Source organism: Aricia agestis, chromosome 22 (assembly GCF_905147365.1).
Source record: "Aricia agestis chromosome 22, ilAriAges1.1, whole genome shotgun sequence".
Classification (NCBI taxonomy): Eukaryota; Metazoa; Arthropoda; class Insecta; order Lepidoptera; family Lycaenidae; genus Aricia; species Aricia agestis.
The window spans coordinates 7,514,146-7,533,177 of record NC_056427.1 but is presented as its reverse complement, the minus strand read 5'-3'; the positions used below and the strand labels follow the sequence as shown (position 1 = coordinate 7,533,177).

The following is a 19,032-nucleotide window of genomic DNA, read 5'->3' as shown; positions in this document are numbered from 1 at the left end:
TATTTTATGTTACATCAATTACCTATATTTTTAATCATCAAAATCTCTAGTTTTTGCACAAGAGATAAACATCCATCCATCTGTCTTCACATACTTTATCATTATGTACTAGTAGGATGCTAGTCTGCTGATTCTTTACATTTTGGCAAATTTTAGATACTGATAAGATTGAAATAGTAGAAAAAAGTATTGACTATGGAAAAGAAGAAGAAACCACCATACAATCCGAAAATGCAGTTGATGGAACCACGCAAGACTCACAGGTTGTGGATAGTGTCTATACACAGCAAAAGCAAAAGGTTCCTAGAGTAGTCATAGCGCGACTAAGTCAAAGTGATTTTAACAAATATATCCAACAAAGCCCAACAACACACCTGGTCGTAGAAGATCCCAAGGACAGTGGGGGTCAGAAGAGTAATAAAGGTATGCAAATATAATGTTTATTGCTAACCAGCTCATTTTTTGTATATTGATAGGTTTCAATCAAAGTAAGAAATCCTTTCTATCTCTGTTAGCTACCACTTTCAAGATTTTCTGCAGATAAAAATCATATCAAAATGAAGCTACTCACAAAAAATTTGCTTGAAAGTAATAAAAATAAATATTCTAGGGAAACCTGACCATAATGGATGAAAAGTATTCATTCAACAAACACCTTTATATTAAAACAATATATTTTTTTAACATTTCACTGGTTTGGTTTTTAGACAAATTCCATACCAACCAAAGGTATGAAGCACGTAGAATATGCAAACGTTAGGTTGTCTTCTTTTTCCTGTTGCAACTCTTGGGTAGGCAGGTACAAACAGGTAGATTGATACTAGTACCAGTCTGGTTAATGCTTAATGCATATTCTTCGGGCTATAATAATAAAAAAAAATTGTTCTAGGGAACCCTGACTATTAACCAGCTTGGTGAAGGTCGTTCTTTGGTGGGATTTTAGGACCGAATCACACCGGAATGGCAGCAGCGCGAAGAGCATTTTCAGTGGCATGTACATATTACTATTAAATAAAGATAAAGTTTAGAATCATAAACTTGATCTTTAAATGTAATACATAGCATCGCTATTCCGGCGGTCGCGATTCTCAAGCGATACTATGTATTACAATAATGAATATAAAGTTTAAAGTCATATTATGACTCTGAAAATGCTCGCCGCGTCTCTACCATTCCGGTGTGATGTAAATTGTAATGTTATTAAAAACACCGCCTGCCCGATAGAGATCGCCCAATCGTCGAAAATCGACCCCAAATAAAAAATTAAATTGTAATTTATAAGTTTCAAACCACATTTTTCTATTGATATTCTTCTTCTTCTTTTTTATTAATGGCTCCTTTGTGAGTTCTATTGATATTTTATTGTCAAAATATCAATGACTTTATTAGGCAACATAATTTCTGTGACAGTCTCAGATTAATAAAGTCAAATGTCATCATTTGACTTTATTAATCTGATCTAAAGACTGGCCGTGTAATAATAGGCATTACTCATTAGGCATGATGACTATTTTTTTTTCTTATCGGTAATTGAAAGACAGTTGAAAAATAGAAACATCGTTAAAAGAATGACCCTGATAGCTTAAAAATTCACCAAGATATGACAATTCAAATATCTCATAAAAAAGACCTGCCCGAAACGCTCCATACAAAGTGCAACGAAAGTATGACGTCAGTCTTTCGTAGTTTGTACGCATCGGGAGACAACTTTGTTCGACAATAATAATAAATATTGCGTTTATGAAAGTGGTTTCATAACAAAAGTTGCTTTTAATTGCATAAGTTATAAAATTGTATAAAAATTTAATTGAAAAAAAATTCGACTTGAATATCCAACTTTGAAGGCGCATAACAAAAAAACTACAAATGCTATCAAGCTGAAATTTGGGGAACACTTAATTTTTACCGTGATTTCTTTATTTTATTAACAAAATTCGCTAACCTTTGACCTTGTCATCATCCCTATTGTCTAATAGTATATTTTAAGATTCAATAAAAAAAAACTAAATCAATTTTTAATGAGGGATTTTCCTATATTTTTAATTTGATTGTCAAACAGTTTCCATTTCAGTAACTAGATGGCGTATGGGTAGACAACTATCGGTAATACCAGGGAATACCATTAATAATTGCTACAAAACTGGGCAAAAGAATGTATAACTTGATACATTTCAATTTGAAAAAGACGCAATAATATTCCAATGAATAGGATAATAAAGTTATGATAACGATGTTTTAGCTAAAACTCACGGAAGAAACAGCCCTATTTACCGATATTCACACCAAATGTCACAAGAATTATACATTTTGGTTTTGACAACATCTTACCTGCACTTGTGCAAGATAGCGGATATTTAATGGCTAATATTTTAACATCAAAAACCCAAATAATACAATTTGGGAAAAAATAATAAAAACCACACTAACAATAAAAAGTAGAAGAAGTTTGAAAGTGACATGGCCGCCAAAACTCTTTCAGTTGTCAGTTTTCAGTTTGACAAGTTTTTATTAAGTCAGCATGTTCCTAAACTATTACCAGTGTACTGGCCTAATAGCTTAGGCCAATGAACGCGTAGGTTTAAGATATTTTGATTTATGTCACACTTGACAGTACACTGATATTTTTTGGAAACACAACTACCAACCAACCCAACATATGTAGTCAGTAATGCCAACCTGCAGATAATTTCAGATCGGTGAGGAACCAATAGAAAATCTAGAAGTGTTTATCCTTACGCCATCTAGTTAAGATTGTTAAAAATAAAATTAAAAAATATAAATGAAAATCCCTCATTTGACAAAAGACTTCAACCATAAATAAAAAAGTACAATTGGTGTATAGACCGGGAGATGGTAACACAAAATTCTTGGTCATTTGTACCAATATGGCGGTTCTTCAGGGGTCTAATTACTTAAAGGCAAAAAGGAAAATGATGGTCATAGGCAATAGCGCTCGCACTGGCGGTCCAAACGCGTGGGCGTTAATCGAACGCGTCGGATAAATAACGAGTATCGAACGATTTGTTCCACAAAAATGCTTGTATTTCAAATAGTCGAAAAAAAGAAGTAGGCGGTAGCGTAATGCCATACTTCTCGGGTGTGGCTTACAGCCCGCCACACCGACGCGAATACATTAATTTAAATAAAACAATTGAACCATTTGTACCAGGCTAATATTTGCATAGCTAATCATCGTCGCGGGTCGCGGGTTCGAATCCCGCCGACGGAACAAAAAGTTTTCAAAGTTCCTGGGTCATGGATGTCTATTAAATATGTGTATCATATAATAAAAATCTTAAATATATGTGTAGTATAAAAGTTGTCTGGTAAAATATCCGTAAATCCCGTAATACAAGTCCTTCAGGTACTTAGCACGGGGCCAGACTGACGTGGTGTGAAGCGACCATAGATATTATTATTAAAGGCTTATCAGTCAAAATCTCTTGTGTGTGTGTGTGTGTGTGTGTTGTAGTGTGTGTAATGTTTTATTTGTTAAAAAAATGTATGATAAAAGCATAATTTTATTATTATTATTATTATGTGCAAAATTTCAATCACCTACGTTCGCGCATTTTTCGTCAAAAGGAATCCAAAGTTTTTGACTCGCGTATTAATACATAGATTCTATGTGAGTATTCTACATGCGGACAAATAAATATTATGAGAAATATTTACATTTCATTATTTCTCATAATATTTTACAAATACATAAATCACATGAGAATATTTGTTCAGGTATCAAACACGAGGAGCGAGCCAACACAGATGACTGCGAGGGGCGAGGCCACGCCAGCGCAGCACAGTCCAGCAAGACACACCACACCTGTGATGTTTGTTTGAAGAACTATTCATCAAAAGGCAATTTACTGAGGCACATGAAAACTAATACATGCTCATTTAACTCATTTAGCTGTGACACATGCTCAGAAAACTTTTCAAGTAAACAATTTTTGAATGCACACATGAGTGTTCATACTGGCGAGAAGCCATTTAGTTGTGACATTTGTTCGAAGAAGTTTTCAAGAAAGAGCACTTTGACCATACACAAAAGATTTCATACAGGCGAAAAATTATTTAGCTGTAAATTTTGTATCAAGAATTTTTGTTCAAAGAGCAAATTGACTGAACACACTAGAGTTCATACAGGCGAGAGACCATTTAGTTGTGACATTTGTTGGAAGAAGTTTTCAATAAAGAGCATTTTGACCAAACACAAAAGATATCATACTGAGAAATTATTTAGCTGTGATATTTGTCCAAAGAAATTTTTAGGTAAAGGCCATTTGACTGCACACACAAGAGCGCATACAGGCGAGAAACCATACAGCTGTGATGTTTGTACAAAGAAATTTTCAAGTAAAGTGTGTTTAACCATACACAAAAGATTTCATACGGGTGAGAAACCATTTAGTTGTGACATATGTTCAAAGAAATTTTCAAGGAAAAGCATTTTGAATTTACACATAAGAGTACATACGGGCGAGAAACCATTTAGTTGTGACATTTGTCCAAAGAAATTTTCTACAAAACAAGATTTGACTGTACACACTAGAGTTCATACAGGCGAGAAACCATTTCTTTGTGACATTTGTCCGAGTAAATTTACTACAAAAAGAGATTTGACTGTACACACAAGAGTACATACGAGCGAGAAACCATATAGTTGTGCCATTTGTCCAACGAAATTTTATACAAAACAATATTTGACTGTTCACAAAAGAATTCATACAGGAGAGAAACCATTTAGTTGTGACAAATGTTCAAAGAAATTTTCACAGAAAGGCGCATTGACTGTACACACTTTAGTTCATACAGACGAGAAACGATTTAGTTGTGACATTTGTTCAAAGAAATTTATACTGAAAAACAATTTGATTCTACACATAAGAAATCATACAGGCGATAAACCATATAACTGTGATATTTGTTCAAAGAAATTTTCAATTAAGACATATTTGACACAACACAAAAGAATTCATACGGGCGAGAAACCATACAGCTGTGATGTTTGTCCAAAGAAATTTTTAACAAAAAGCTATTTGACTCATCACATATTAAGAGTCCATACAAGCGAGAAACCATTTAGTTGCGACATTTGTCCAAAGAAATTTTCTACAAAACAAGATTTGACTATACATACTAGAGTTCATACAGGAGAGAAACCATTTTGTTGCGACATTTGTTCTAAGAAATTTTCAAGAAAAAGTAAATTGAATGTACACACAAGAGTGCATACGGGCGAGAAACGATATAGCTGTGATGTTTGTCTAAAGAAATTTTCACAGAAAGGCAACTTGACTAAACACACGAGAGTCCATATAGGTGAAAAACCATTTAGCTGTGACATTTGTTCGAAGATATTTACGTTAAAGAAAAAGCTAGTCCAACACTTAAAAATCCATTTGAGCTAGAAACTATAGTGTCGCGACACCGGTGTCCGATCCTTTAATTTCATGATTTATAACAGGGGGTAACCAAATGGCGGACCGCGGTCCGCATCCGGACCGCCGACCCATTGTGTGCGGACTGCGGACCAGGCATTTTAGATGAACTTCGTTAAAATAAATTTCGAGACGACTTACTGATGGACATTTCCAGGATTTAACATGCACCAATTTAACTCCAAAATTTAGACAGATAATAGTTAACCCCTCAATCCCCGGCCGAGCACCGGTGCTCGGTGTCACGTGACACAACGCAATTCCGTCAAACCCCGCGCGAGCACCGGTGCTCGCTCGGGGATTGGCGGATTTCACTAATTTACAAACTACTTTTGTGTGAAGAAGTTTGGTTAGTAACGTACATGGGCCACATTCGTAAAGAAAAAAAAATACGTTATTCTATGGGCGAATATCTGATTTCAGTCTGTGGAAAATCGTGTTGACGGCGCGTATATTGTTGTTATTTTATGGATTTTTGTGTAATTCCCGATTTTCACGAATGTAAGTACTGAATTCTAGTAATAAATAGGATAATCTAGTTATAATAATGATGTTTATATAATAATTTAAATGAAATACATCGTAATAAATTCTAGGTTACACTCTAAAAGTAGGTTTGTATTTATGTGATTCGGGCTCGATTTGTGTAATATTTTTGTAAATAAATAACGTAAAAAGCATAAAGAAGTAATTATACTCGTTGTCAAAACGATTTATCATCCTATTATTACCTCTCTTTAGTAAAACAATCAAGATAAAAATGACCTTTTTGTAACGACTTTTTGCCGGCTCGGCCATTTTGAACTTAATTTGTAGAACACTAAGGACGAAGTTTGCTTGTGGGTAATACGAAACCATTTTTTGTCTACAACACACTTGACTGTTTTTATTTAAACATCTCGGGTTGTTGAATGGATTTGTATACAATAATTGTTTGTATAGGTCTATGTTATTGAGATAAGAACAATGTATTCATTTATTTCAAGCGAAACAGTCAGATACATACTTTTCAAAGTTTATCGAAGTGAGACGAATATCACATCGGACTAAATACTATATTATGATGGCTTATATAGATGATTGGCTATAGATAGAAAATTTAACATATAATATAATATTTTTTACAGAAACATAAAATATAGTTAGGTTGTAAAGTTATTACATTATTTGTACAAAGAGGGGTAGGCCGGGCGCCATTTTTTTTCACACCAAATTCCTAGGTAAAAACAAAATAAAATTAATATTTAAGGGGATATCAATAATGGCATCAGGTCGGCACTTCACAAAATCCTCAGTTATTTGTATACTTTATCAATAAAAAATGATTATTTAAGGGGGGCTCCCATACAAAAACACTATTTTTGGTCAATTTTTGCGATACGGAACCCTTCGTGAGCGAGTCCGACTCGCACTTGACCGATTATTATTTTTTAATTTGCGGACCGCGAAGGTCATTTCATTTCTTAATGTGGACCCCGAGCGAAACTAATTGGTGACCCCTGATTTATAACATAATTTTCTGTGTAAGCGTAGTCCACAAGTTAAGCTATCAAATGAGACCTTTTTATCTTCATAGGATATTTACATGAGAAGTACTGGTCAGATTAGTGTGAAAGCCCGAGAAAAACTAAAATGGCTGCTATTTTACAACCGTGAGAGAGAGAAAAAAGTCGAAAGCCAATTTGTCAAAATATGCCATACGTCATGAATCATGACATTAAAGGATCGGTGTCGGGATACATTGTATATTTTTATCTGTAAACTTGAAAACAAAACTCTTTCTATCGCTTAACTCGTACCTTTTCTGACGAAATCAAGGTTTTCGCCTTTTAGAAAACAAAATATTCTTTTTTAATTACTATTGGTACGAATAGCATACCTTTTTATAGTAATATAAAAGTTTAGTAACCCAACCTATATTTTATAGGTTGGGTTACTAAGTAGTAATTAGTTTTATATATTCGATTATAATGCAGGAAACTTTTACAGTGTAAACATAGTAACTTGTGTTTATTTCTGTGTAGTTTGTGTGTTTCTTTGTATGAAATTGGTTTATTTGCTATGTTTGTATAGTTTTTAACTACTTTTTATTGTATTTAAATACCTTATTCAAATACATATTTCATTGGCCTTTTTTAATTGTTAATTTTTATAAGATTTATAACGATTTTGTCGCAGCGGTTAAATCAGTATCATGAATTAAATTCCTCTTAATTCAGTAAACAGTAGATACGCGACGAAATATCTTGGGCGTGCGTCGCCGCTCGCTTGTGACTTGTGAGTCCCTACTGATTTGCCACCCGCGGGTGGTACTTACAGTTCGATGCCTACACGCACGAGTGGGACAGGCCTGTCTCCAGTACGTATCGGTTATTTATCATTTTTATTCCATTGATAGCTCGGAAAATCGTCTGTGGTCTTCTTAGGCTGCGTTTTCACCAGAGATGTGCTGCGACTTGTGAGGGATGTGTTTTTAAGATCCAATAGCATCGCCGCACTGAGCGATGTCATGGCAAGGTCATGTCAATGAAGCGATTCTATTGGTTCTCGAAAACACATCTCTCGCAACACATCTGGTGGAAACGCAGCCTTATCCTTGGCTGGCAGTTAGCACATTCGATTTTCGAAAAGACAACCTTGAATAGTTATAGTCGTATTCGTTTCATTTTTCAATGCGCATGCGCAGCTTTCGCGCATTTGCAGTAATAGAAAGTATCATCAATTTCTGTCAGATTGCACAAGACACTGATAATGATTTTATCTTTGTGCATACGCAATTTACGTGCAAAGACTTATAGTGCGTCAAAAAAGTCATGACAGGCGGGAAAATTTTCTAAACGTAATCACGCCTATAAGGTGTATTTTTTTCTTTGTATTTTCACAGAGAACGCTTATTACATTTTAAATATTGTCACCTTGCACATTTTTATCTCGAATTAATAAAGTTCTCTTATGTTTTAGTTCATTTAAAAAATTTCCCGCCTGTCATGACAGACTATATTATATTATGTTATGTGAATATGGAAGATCATGAAAAAGAAGAAAATAACTTTACCCAACATAAGTTTATTTCTTTTAACAAGGTGTAACCAAACTAAGCGATAACGCTTAAGGATGTGTACTGTGTATGTGTCCCTTATAATAGAGTTCACTGTGAAGGTAGCAGCGCTGAACGGAACGAGTAATTTTTTTGTGATTTGTATGGGAAATGCGCCCCCGCGTAATACATTTTTCCATACACATGAAAAGTCACCCTCTCAGCACTGCTACTTTCACAGCGAACTCTATTAGGGGACCCATACACACCCTAAAGTATTATCACTTAGTTTTGTTACAGACTGTATAATAATAATATATTACACTTTATTTCCTTCCATAGTAATATTATAATTATAACCGATTTCGGTGACGATGGCCGGTTTCATTGAAACCAGACCAGTTACATAGGAGTAATTTTATAGTGCTCAAGTGTGTGCGCAGTGCACAAGAGCTCTCTCTGTTCCTTTTACTCTCATAACCCAGTGGGACGGAAGACCGACACGACCGGCGAGAGATCAGGCGCAGGGCCGACTTTTTACATGCCCATCCGACGCATGGATCATCTTACTTGTCAAATCAGGTGCTGCACTGTCCTAAGCAAACTTGGAGATAACATGTTTCCAACGCGGGAATCCAACTCACGACCTCCGAGTCATGAGCCACACTACCACTGGACCACGGAGGCGTTCCTTAGTATAAGTGGTTTGACGCTTAGTGAACCCGCTTGTGAGTGTTCAAACTGCTCTTCTGCGTGAATTGTTTTGAACAAACGTCGCAGCTGTATTTCTTTTTACCCGTATGGCTCTCTAAATGGATATTCAAGTATCGCTGGATAGTGAATTTCTTGCCGCAAATGTGGCAGATGTATTTCTTGTCCCCCGTATGTATTAACGTGTGATTCTCTAAGCTACTCTTGCTGGCGAATCTCTTCGTACAGATATCACACCCGAAGGGTTGGTATCCCGTGTGGGTCAAAATGTGCCTGTCAATGTTGGACTTGCGGGTGAATTTTTTGGAGCAAACGTCACAACTGAACGGTTTGACGCCATCGTGTTCTCTCGTGTGTCTATTCAGTTCGCTGGTTTGGGTGAATTTTTTCGAGCATATTTGACAGCTCAACGGCCGTTCGCCGGTATGGATTAGAGTGTGATTGATCAAAGAACTTTTCCGGGGAAACTTTTTTGAGCACACAACACAACTGTACGGCTTCTCGCCCGTGTGAGTTAGTTTATGATTGTTCAAATGAGACTTTTGCGAGAAAGTTTTCGAGCAGATATCACACGTGTGCGGTTTCTCGCCTGTATGGATCTGTTTGTGGGATTTCAGTTGGCACAACTGAGGGAACTTCTTGAAGCAAACGTCGCAGGTGAACGGTCTCTCGCCCGTGTGGGTCCTCATGTGCCTCACTAATTTACTTTTCCACGCAAATATCTTCAAACAGACGTGACATATGAAGGGCTTCTTTTGACCGTCGGACGCTTCAGTGTCGTCTCGTCCTCCGCAGCTGTCACGCTCCTTGTGATGGTCGACACCTAAGCAAAGTTATCTATAAATAAATAAAATAAAAAGCCTTTTATTACTTCCAATTATAAGAATTTACATTTTTTTGCAATTATGATAAAAATTCATTTACATAAATGACATACATGTCACAGAATGTAGGAAATAAATAGTTGAGGAGCTGGCGAACAGAACCGGATTAGTCCGCGAGAAAAAAATTTACTCAGTGGCTAAAAAACTTGTATGACGTGATGTAGGAGAGCCATGCTTCGGCACGAATGGGCCGGCTCGACTGGAGAAATATCTCGGGCTCACAGAAAACCGTCGTGAAACAGCACTTGCGCTGTATTTCGCCGAGTGAGTGAGTTTACCGGAGGCCCAATCCCTTACACTTTTCCCCTCCCTACCCTCCCATATTTCCTTCCCTACCCTCCCCTATTCTCTTCCCTATTACCCTATTCCCTCTTAAAAGGCCGGCAACGCACCTGCAGCTCTTCTGATGCTGCGAGTGTCCATGGGCGACGGTAGTTGCTTTCCATCAGGTGACCCGTTTGCTCGTTTGCCTCCTTTATTTCATTAAAAAAAAAGGGATTGACGCAGATGGGTCAAGAGAAGACGATTCGAAAAAAAATACTTTCACACTGTGGTGGACTTGACCGGTTTTGTTCGCCAACTCCTCGGTTATTAATTAATATTTAGCCCGGCCGCACATTGTCCGAAATTTCTGATCAGAAACAGTTGAACGTCCGCGCTGTCTCTTACATTTTGTACTGAGCCGAGTGAGCTCGAACTCGCTGGAAGGATATTTCGGATAGTGTGCGGGGTGGCGCGGGCGGTCCGGCGAAATTCAACGGTTTCTGATCAGAATTCGGACAATGTGCGGCCGGGCTTAAGAGGATACCACAGCAGCTAGAGAAATGAAAAAAAAGTACGTGTAATATCTATAGCTGTCTCCCTTACCTCAAGCCTATACCGCAGAACGCGATAGAGACAACTGCAGAAAATCCAGAAAATCAACGATTCGTTGTCCCCTGATTCCTTCTCCAAAACTTAACCGATTTAAGTACTTTTTTCATTAAAGATTAAAAAAAGGCTTGAGCTGTGTTCCTATGTTTTGCTTTTTTTGTATAATCTATCCAAATCTGTTTTCTGGACGTTTGAACACAGTGGAAAATCTGGCCATTTTTTTGGGTTTTTGAACGTTCATATCTTATTTAATAATTAAATTATGAAAAAAAGGAAAACATAGGGACATTGTATTAGTGGCCGTAGATATTCAGGAAAAAAATTATAACTCTACTAGCATTATCCAGGGAGGAAACAGGGGACAGCGTTTGTATGGGAAAAATGGCGGTGTGGAATCCTCTTAAGAGGATACACCAGGGCCTAGAGAAATGAAAAAAAAGTACGTGTAATATCTATAGCTGTCTCCCTTACCTCAAGCTTAAACCGCAGAACGCGATAGAGACAACTGCAGAAAATCCAGAAAATCAACGAATCGTTGTCCCCTGATTCCTTCTCCAAAACTTAACCGATTTAAGTACTTTTTTCGTTAAAGATTAAAGAAATGCTTGAGCTGTGTTCCTATGTTTTTTTTTTTTGTATAAACTAGCCAAATCTGTTTTCTGGATGTTTGAACACAGCGGAAAATCTGGCCATTTTTTTGGGTTTTTGAACGTTCATATCTTATTTAATAATTAAATTATGAAAAAAAAGAAAACAGGGACATTGTATTAGTGGCCGTAGATATTCAGGACAAAAATTATAAATCTACTAGCATTATCCAGGGAGGAAACAGGGGACAACGTTTGTATGGAAAAAAGGGCGGTGTGGACTCCTCTTAAAATACTTTTATTGTTGTATTTGCAATGATTATGATAAAATCTTAATTACAATTTACATATTGTCACAAAATATATCAAAGAGTTGCCTTCAATATAAATATGAACAGTTGAATGTATTTGCTAGGTGATAATCTCGAGAAGAGATGAACCGGTTTGGCTAATAGAAAGCTGAAAGTATTTTTGGGCATGTTCCATAAGCTTTGCCCATAAGGTGCCTTGATCTGTTCATCAAGGGCATGCGTTATAGCGCAGTCAACATAGCATGCCCTCTGACCGTGTCCAAAACTTTCGCTTTGTTATTAAAAATGACAGTTGGCGCTGCATTCGTTGGCGCAATTAATTGTTGAATGCGCCAAAACGAAAGTTGAATGAAAGAAGATGACGAAAATTGAAGCCGAACATAGTGTGGACAAAGCTATTAACTATTTATCTAAATAGCGGCGCGGTCGCGCTATCATTTATAGGTCTACCAGGATCTCATGGCAAATTTTGATGGCAGATTTTCAAAAAATATCCTTGTTTATTGGATAAATTTTTATATTTGCATGTTTCACACACACACACACAGAATCGTCCGCTATAAGGAAAAAAAGGATCAAAATGTTTTATTCCACTTACCCCGGTATTACTAATACCGGGGTAAGTGGATAACCGCGCGCTTTGGCGGATGCATATAAATCGAGCCTAACAATTCCTGAAAAAAAACTGGCATATAAAATATATACATACCTGTAAATTCCATTTCATCTATTCTCTCTAGTTTTATTTGTATATCCTCCGTGCTGTTTTCACCAAATATTTGTTTGTATGTCACATTCGGCGGCACAAATTCCACATTTAATATTTGACTTATCTCTACTTGGTTTTTGGGTGCCTTTGACTTTTGGATCACGTTATCACTTGCTGATTCCTGTATACCTTCAGATTTAATGACAGGCTTCTCTTCATCATAGTTGATACTTTTTTCTCGTATTTCATCCTCTGCGATGCCTTAAATTACCATAAAATATTGTAATAATTAAATCTTAAGTAGCCACATACACACAATAATTAAATCTGAAGTACAGTACTCCCAAATTAATAATGCGCATGGAAATCTTCGCTAATTGTCGTAATCACGAAAACACCCGAATCTATGAAACTTGCATTTTGCACCTTGTTCAAAGGAAATAGAAGTAAATATCATATAGCCGGTGGCTGTCCGCTGTCGCCGGTCACCGGGAAGCCATCGCGGCGTTACCATGGTAACGTCCAAGCAATGTCAGGCACCGCAAAGCGGAGTTTTTCTTAAAGTTATAATAAGTTCCGATTATGTAAGTAATCCGATCCGATTAAGGCCTCACACAGCCGGAATTTCATAATCGGAAATTCATATTCTTACAGATCGATCTATGAAATTCATAATCTGAAAAAATCAGAATGTGTATGGAGCGTATTGATATTGTATGGTATTCCGGTCTTTCTAAATTAATATTACTAGAGATCGCCTAATGGTCGAAATTCGACCTTACTTGCAACGACATTAGGACTACTACCTATATTTTGTAAAAAATATTGACTTCATCATAGTTTTTTTCAATTCTTGTCTCTGGGACTCAGCTGATCTCAGACTGGCCGTTTAAGCATTGTCTAATAGTACTTACTATCTAAAATTAAATAAAAAAACACTAATCCATTTTCAATTTGTCACCTTGTTGTCAACAGACTTCAACCATAAATAAAAGAGTATAATTCGTATATATAGGCTTGTCACTCAAAAATCTGTCATTTTTCCTAGTAGTAGTGTCGTAGTGTGTGTTAAAAATAAACATGACAAAAGCATAATTTTAAAATAATATTAGCTCGATGCACTCCTTCACCATATATACTACAACTGTGCGAAATTTCATTCACCTACGTTTCCCCATTTTTCGTAAAAAGGGTTACAAAGTTTTTCTCTCACGTATTAATATATAGATAGATGAATTTCCGATTATGAAATTCCGGCTGTGTGAGGCCAGCCTAAAATAGCGCTTGCAGCGACGTCTTCCGACGCTCGAGAAATACGACCGTTGCCGAAAAATTACGAAAATTTCTATGCGCATTATCACTTTGGGTGCACTCAGCACTGTACATAATGGCCCACTGCAGGCCACGCCATTGTGCGCCACGCCTGTAAATCGTCCGCCATCATACACCATTACCTCGTCAACACAATGGCGATGGCTTGTAGTGGGCCAGCATGGTCCATTGTAAAGGGACACCTTTAAATATGTATAATGTGTTTGTATCATAAAGTTAATATAGCGGAATAGAGAAACAAAGGCCTGAGCAAGAGAGATGTCACTATCAGTAACACTGCGTGGTAAAAAGAGACGTGTGATACATGACAGCAGCACTCTTTTTTTGACGTCCAGTCGGCGCGTGCCGCACGTTGACAATTTAATCTCATAGAAATCATGTTCAATCATGCTTGTGTAAGTGTATACGTACACATATTTTTACACACAGATGAAACCAATTTCGGTTTTCGTTTAACAGCTGGAGATTGTTGCTCTATTCCGTTAGGTATTAACTTTATGGTTTGTATTTCACTAAGGGCCAAGAATCTATGCGACGACGCAAGACAATCTCGTGGTCTCTCGTAACTGGTGTCAAGTTTGTAAGATGGTCGAATAAAGGCTTTTATTATTATTACGTTTGTGTAAGGTATTCCTTGCTCACGGGCAATTAAAACCCGGACCTTTCGAAGACATGCGTGGGGCCGAAGCCAACACGCAGAGGCCCGTTACACAGTTTTAATCTAGAATCTAGATGTAATATGTGACACCGGCCGGCATACGTGGGAGAGCCATGCTTCGGTACGAATGGGCCGGCTCGACCGGAGAAATACCACGTTCTCACAGAAAACCGGCATGAAAGAGCGCTTTCGCTGTGTTCGCCGAGTGAGTGAGTTTACCCGAGGCCCAATCCCCTACCATATTCCCTTCCTATTCCCTCTTAAAAGGCCGGCAGCGCACCTGCAGATCTTCTGATGCTGCGAGTGTCCATGGGCGACGGAAGTTGCTTTCCATCAGGTGACCCGCTTGCTCGTTTGCCCCCTTATTTCATTTAAAAAAAAACTCCCTGTCCGCACTAAAGGAGTACGACCAAGTAGAGCCAGCAGCCAGTGGGTCCTCCACTTACAGAGAATGGATATTAGAAATCATACCAGGCTATGGGGGTGAGGTGCTAGTGGACTGGGTAACTGGGACTATGGAAGGACTATGGCGTCTGCCGATATAACGTTGAAACATGTATCATAAAGTTGGCAGACGGTGACTCGCCAACTCTTTGAATGGGCCCCTCAAAATGGCCGCACGCACGGTGCACCGAGGCGGCAACATTGACAGAGCGGCTTGAGGCAGGAGAGGTGTCAATTTAAACGCCGATCATTTGCACCCTCAGAGGGTCCCATCACATAGCCCACTCGCCACTTACGTTTCACATTCTCCCTCCGAGCCGAAGCTCTTGCGACTCCACTCTGACCGAGCGGTTAAGGCAAGGCAGAGGTAGGGCCTGATTCCCTGTCAGTGTTCACTCCGGCCGGCCGGTGAAGGCAAGCCGGAGATGGAGAACAGGGGCTTCCCTGGGAGCACTCGGGTCAGGAATTTTTGGCGCAACGAATTGCGAGGGTCATCTAGTTTACATTAATATAATTGCTTTGAAAGGCCATCATTCCAACAAAAAAGTATTATAAGAATAAGTTCATAAACAACGAAAGTTATCCACGAACAAACATAAACACGCATACATAATATCATGTCTGTCCAGATGAGGCGTTTTACGCGCGAATGAGCGACTCGCGCGTTTTACGCGCGTACCCGAGATGCTATCAGATAAATAAATAAAAATAAAATATCTTTTTATTCAAGATGGGTATCATGATACACTTTTTGAAAGTCGTAGAAAGAACGAAGAAACTATACGTTGCCTACCACCGGTTCGGGAACTACCCCGCCGAGAAGAACCGGCGTAAGAAACTCGCACGGGGCCATCTTTTACTAAAAAAAAATTGGAAAATAACTTCGAGTCCATGTTTGTAACGTAAAAACGCGCGTAAAATGCGGTATCTGGATGCAATAGAAATTGAAACGCGCGTATGGACCTCGCGCGTAAAACGCCTCATCTGGACAGGCACTTATTTGTAAAATCTGTAGTTCTTACCATTGTCATCATATTGTTCCGTCTTTCCGTCTGTCTCGCGTTTGACTTGTAGTGAGAGGGGCTCTTTTGAAACAATCTTCATTTTGGTAATTGATAATTTCAACAGAGAACCAAATCCATCAAACTTTATGTCGATCTAGAATTAAAAATAATAATAAAATAATATCTATGGACGCTTCACACCACGTCAGTCTGGCCCCGTGCTAAGTACCTGAAAAGACTTGTGTCACAGGTACCAGACAACGGAAATATATTTAATACTTTATACTATACAGTATACATATATTTAAGATTTTTATTATATGATACACATAGTTAATACACATCCATGACCCAGGAACTTTGAAAAGATTTTGTTCCGTCGGCGGGATTCGAACCCGCGACCCGGCTTGAGCTGCCCACCAACTGCTCAGTTGGACTGCGACAGAGGTCGTAAAAAAAAATAAACACATACATCAGTTAACTTATATTCTATACCCATACCAATATTAAAATTAAAGTATGTCTGTTTTCTTGTTTTTTACCTCTTCACTCTTAACCTTTATGATATTTGGTATGGAGAGTCTTTGAGTCCTGGGAAAGGACTAATATGAACTGTACATTTTTCAGGATAAAAAGTATCCTACACAGCAACGCTGGGCAACCGCACAGGGCGCTGGATGAAAATAGGCGCAGAAAACAAACAAAAGGGGCGCCAATTGTTTTAGGATTCAAAGAATATTTGTACCTTATTCTGGAATATGTCATCAATGAGACCTCGTGTCTGCACGGCCAACTGCTGCAGCTGGAGACATTGTCGCAGTCTCATGTGGCAGATGTAACACACCCAGCACTCAACATCTGTAATCTGGGGGGTGAGCCAAAATGTTTTCGTTTTCGCTTCGTTATAGAATCGCCGATGATAATGTATGGAATTGACATAAGCATTCGTTAATATGACGTTGACGTTTGACTCGTTTTATGATTAAACGCGAAAAGAAGCGAAAACGAAAATGTTTCGGCTAAATGGCCTGCTTTGATTAAAATCAATATAGTATTGATATAGTACAGGGGTCACCAATTCGCTATAAACACACTTTATAAAAAATATTTTTATCTAACAAAGATAATAACGAAAATTACAAAGTTATTTATTTACATATCAATGAGAAAAGTGACAATTTTTGTAGCTAATTATCTCTCTGATGTTTGGAGTGAAATTGGTGCAAGCTATTGATATTGAATCCTGGAGATGTTCAGCAGTAAGTCGAGACCGAAACTTATTTTTACGAAATTCGTCTTCAAAAATTTTTTGTTTGTCTAAAGCCACTTTGCTTTTACAATTCACTTTGTTCTGAATGTAAGCAATATTAAAACTGTCCAGTTAAAATCCCATGGGACTTTCCTTCAAGCCCCATAAGAGCACTGGTGATCGCAACAACAATAGAATACAATAGCATATCCTAGAATCCGCGATCCAAGTAATAATGTTTATGTACCTAATTTAACCAGTAATAGGCATGTCAAGTAGTACAAGGGCGCCGGATAAGACAGGGGCCGGAATAGCGGGGGGTTCTAATGTATGTATATAATATTAAATAGTGCACAATCCTAGCAACATAGTTACAAAGAATTATAATTAAAACAAAGTACGTGAAGATACGCAAAGGTGGCCCAGTTAATGTATATAAGATATGGCCTATAATTATAGCTATTTTATTGCATACTATTTTAATTATATGAAATACTTAACGTTTTGAATTCGTACCTTGAAATTCGCGAGGTTTTCGTAAATATACTGGCGATCTGTTCCGTAAATGTTAATAGTTCTTGTATTTATAGTTAGGCATATGCAGCAAGAAGTGTTTTTTAGCATTATTTATAAACTTGTTTTCCATAAATTGTACTAAAATTTGTATGGAAAATGATAAAAACAAATTTTTCTATCTCTACTTTTTTACCTCTTGTATGACAGATTTATTTTTTTTGGTAACGTTACTTCTACTTCTTTATCCTTTTAATGACGATCGCAAACTTTGCCAGCCATACAGAATAACTTTCGGACATGTCCGAAATCACAGGACTATTATCGCAGTTTTACAATATTAGTCTTTACGTTTTTATCTAAAAAACGGCAAAGATCTAGTCCTGCTTGTCTTTGTCTGGCATATTTGAAAAGATGTATGGCAGCTTTGCGTAAATATTATATCATTATTAGGTCGAGAAAAAAACGAGAACTTGACCCAGCATCCGTTTATTACTAATTATAATATTACACAAAAAATGCTATTTTAGCGCTACTATTTTCACAGCAAACTCTATATAACGGACACATACACACACTAAAGTGTTATCACTTTGATTTGTTACACCGTGTATAATATTAACAAATGAATGAATTCTTTGCGGATACTGTTGTACTCTCATAGTTGTTACTGCTAAGGAGAGACCGCACTACGCAACAATACGCTGCAGGCTGCAGCGTATTGTTGCGTAGTGCGGTTAATGCTGCAGCCTGCAGCATTAACATAGAACTGATGCAGAGTAAACAGAACTAACGAGTAGGTCGACTCAGAAGAGATTTCGGGAGAGTGAAGTAAAGTGGTCCTTTTGATAGATAGATCGTTTATTTGCTTAGAATGCTGGTACAATAATGATCAGATGTTCATTGGTTTTCAGAGCCTCATACATTCTGCCTTACGGCATGCAAAATTTTAATGTCCTTTCAAACAAAAAACAACATTTCTCTGTAGAGGTTGAACTCAGAGACATACAAGAAACTAGGAGGATAGGGAAGAAAGGCCTGTCACTGTAACACTCACTATGTTGGGCAAAAAAATAGAAATCTTTAAACAGAGAAAAATACTTAAGGACACCGGGTACTATATTAATGAGGACTTCCCACATCACATTTTAGAAAAAAGAAAGGAATTGCAAGAGAAATTAAAAACCGAAAGAAAGAAAGGAAATTACGCCTTTATTAAGTACGACAAACTAATTGTACATAACAAAAAATCAAATACAGAAGCCCCAAGCAATAAGAA

General features: G+C 37.5%; 3 protein-coding genes across 17 annotated transcripts in view; 2 read left to right on the top strand and 1 right to left on the bottom strand.

Moving 5' to 3' along the window:
• The window catches only part of LOC121738206 (zinc finger protein OZF-like), a 137,480-nt gene extending 131,961 nt beyond the window's left edge, over positions 1-5,519 (top strand). For 8 of the 10 annotated variants that reach the window (XM_042130144.1, XM_042130143.1, XM_042130145.1 and 5 more), the window contains 4 exons: positions 157-423; positions 3,736-4,563; positions 4,732-4,768; positions 5,108-5,519. In XM_042130144.1, the coding sequence (XP_041986078.1) occupies positions 157-423; positions 3,736-4,563; positions 4,732-4,768; positions 5,108-5,411 (1,436 nt within the window). In that variant the 3' untranslated portion in view covers positions 5,412-5,519. The remainder of the gene's footprint in view (positions 1-156; positions 424-3,735; positions 4,564-4,731; positions 4,769-5,107) is intronic. The other 2 variants (XM_042130148.1, XM_042130147.1) reach the window with 1 other exon arrangement.
• The window catches only part of LOC121738200 (zinc finger protein 260-like), a 190,336-nt gene that overhangs the window by 81,247 nt on the left and 90,057 nt on the right, over positions 1-19,032 (top strand). The window lies entirely within an intron of this gene.
• LOC121738205 (gastrula zinc finger protein XlCGF57.1-like) overlaps positions 9,015-19,032 on the bottom strand; it is a 106,712-nt gene continuing 96,694 nt past the window's right edge. For 3 of the 6 annotated variants that reach the window (XM_042130135.1, XM_042130136.1, XM_042130132.1), the window contains exons 2-5: positions 16,737-16,856; positions 16,010-16,145; positions 12,554-12,814; positions 9,015-10,012 (exon numbers count right to left, since the gene is read on the bottom strand). In XM_042130135.1, the coding sequence (XP_041986069.1) occupies positions 9,192-10,012; positions 12,554-12,814; positions 16,010-16,145; positions 16,737-16,856 (1,338 nt within the window). In that variant the 3' untranslated portion in view covers positions 9,015-9,191. Of the gene's footprint in view, positions 10,027-12,553; positions 12,815-16,009; positions 16,146-16,736; positions 16,857-17,756; positions 17,922-19,032 lie in introns of those variants that run through there. The other 3 variants (XM_042130134.1, XM_042130137.1, XM_042130139.1) reach the window with 3 other exon arrangements.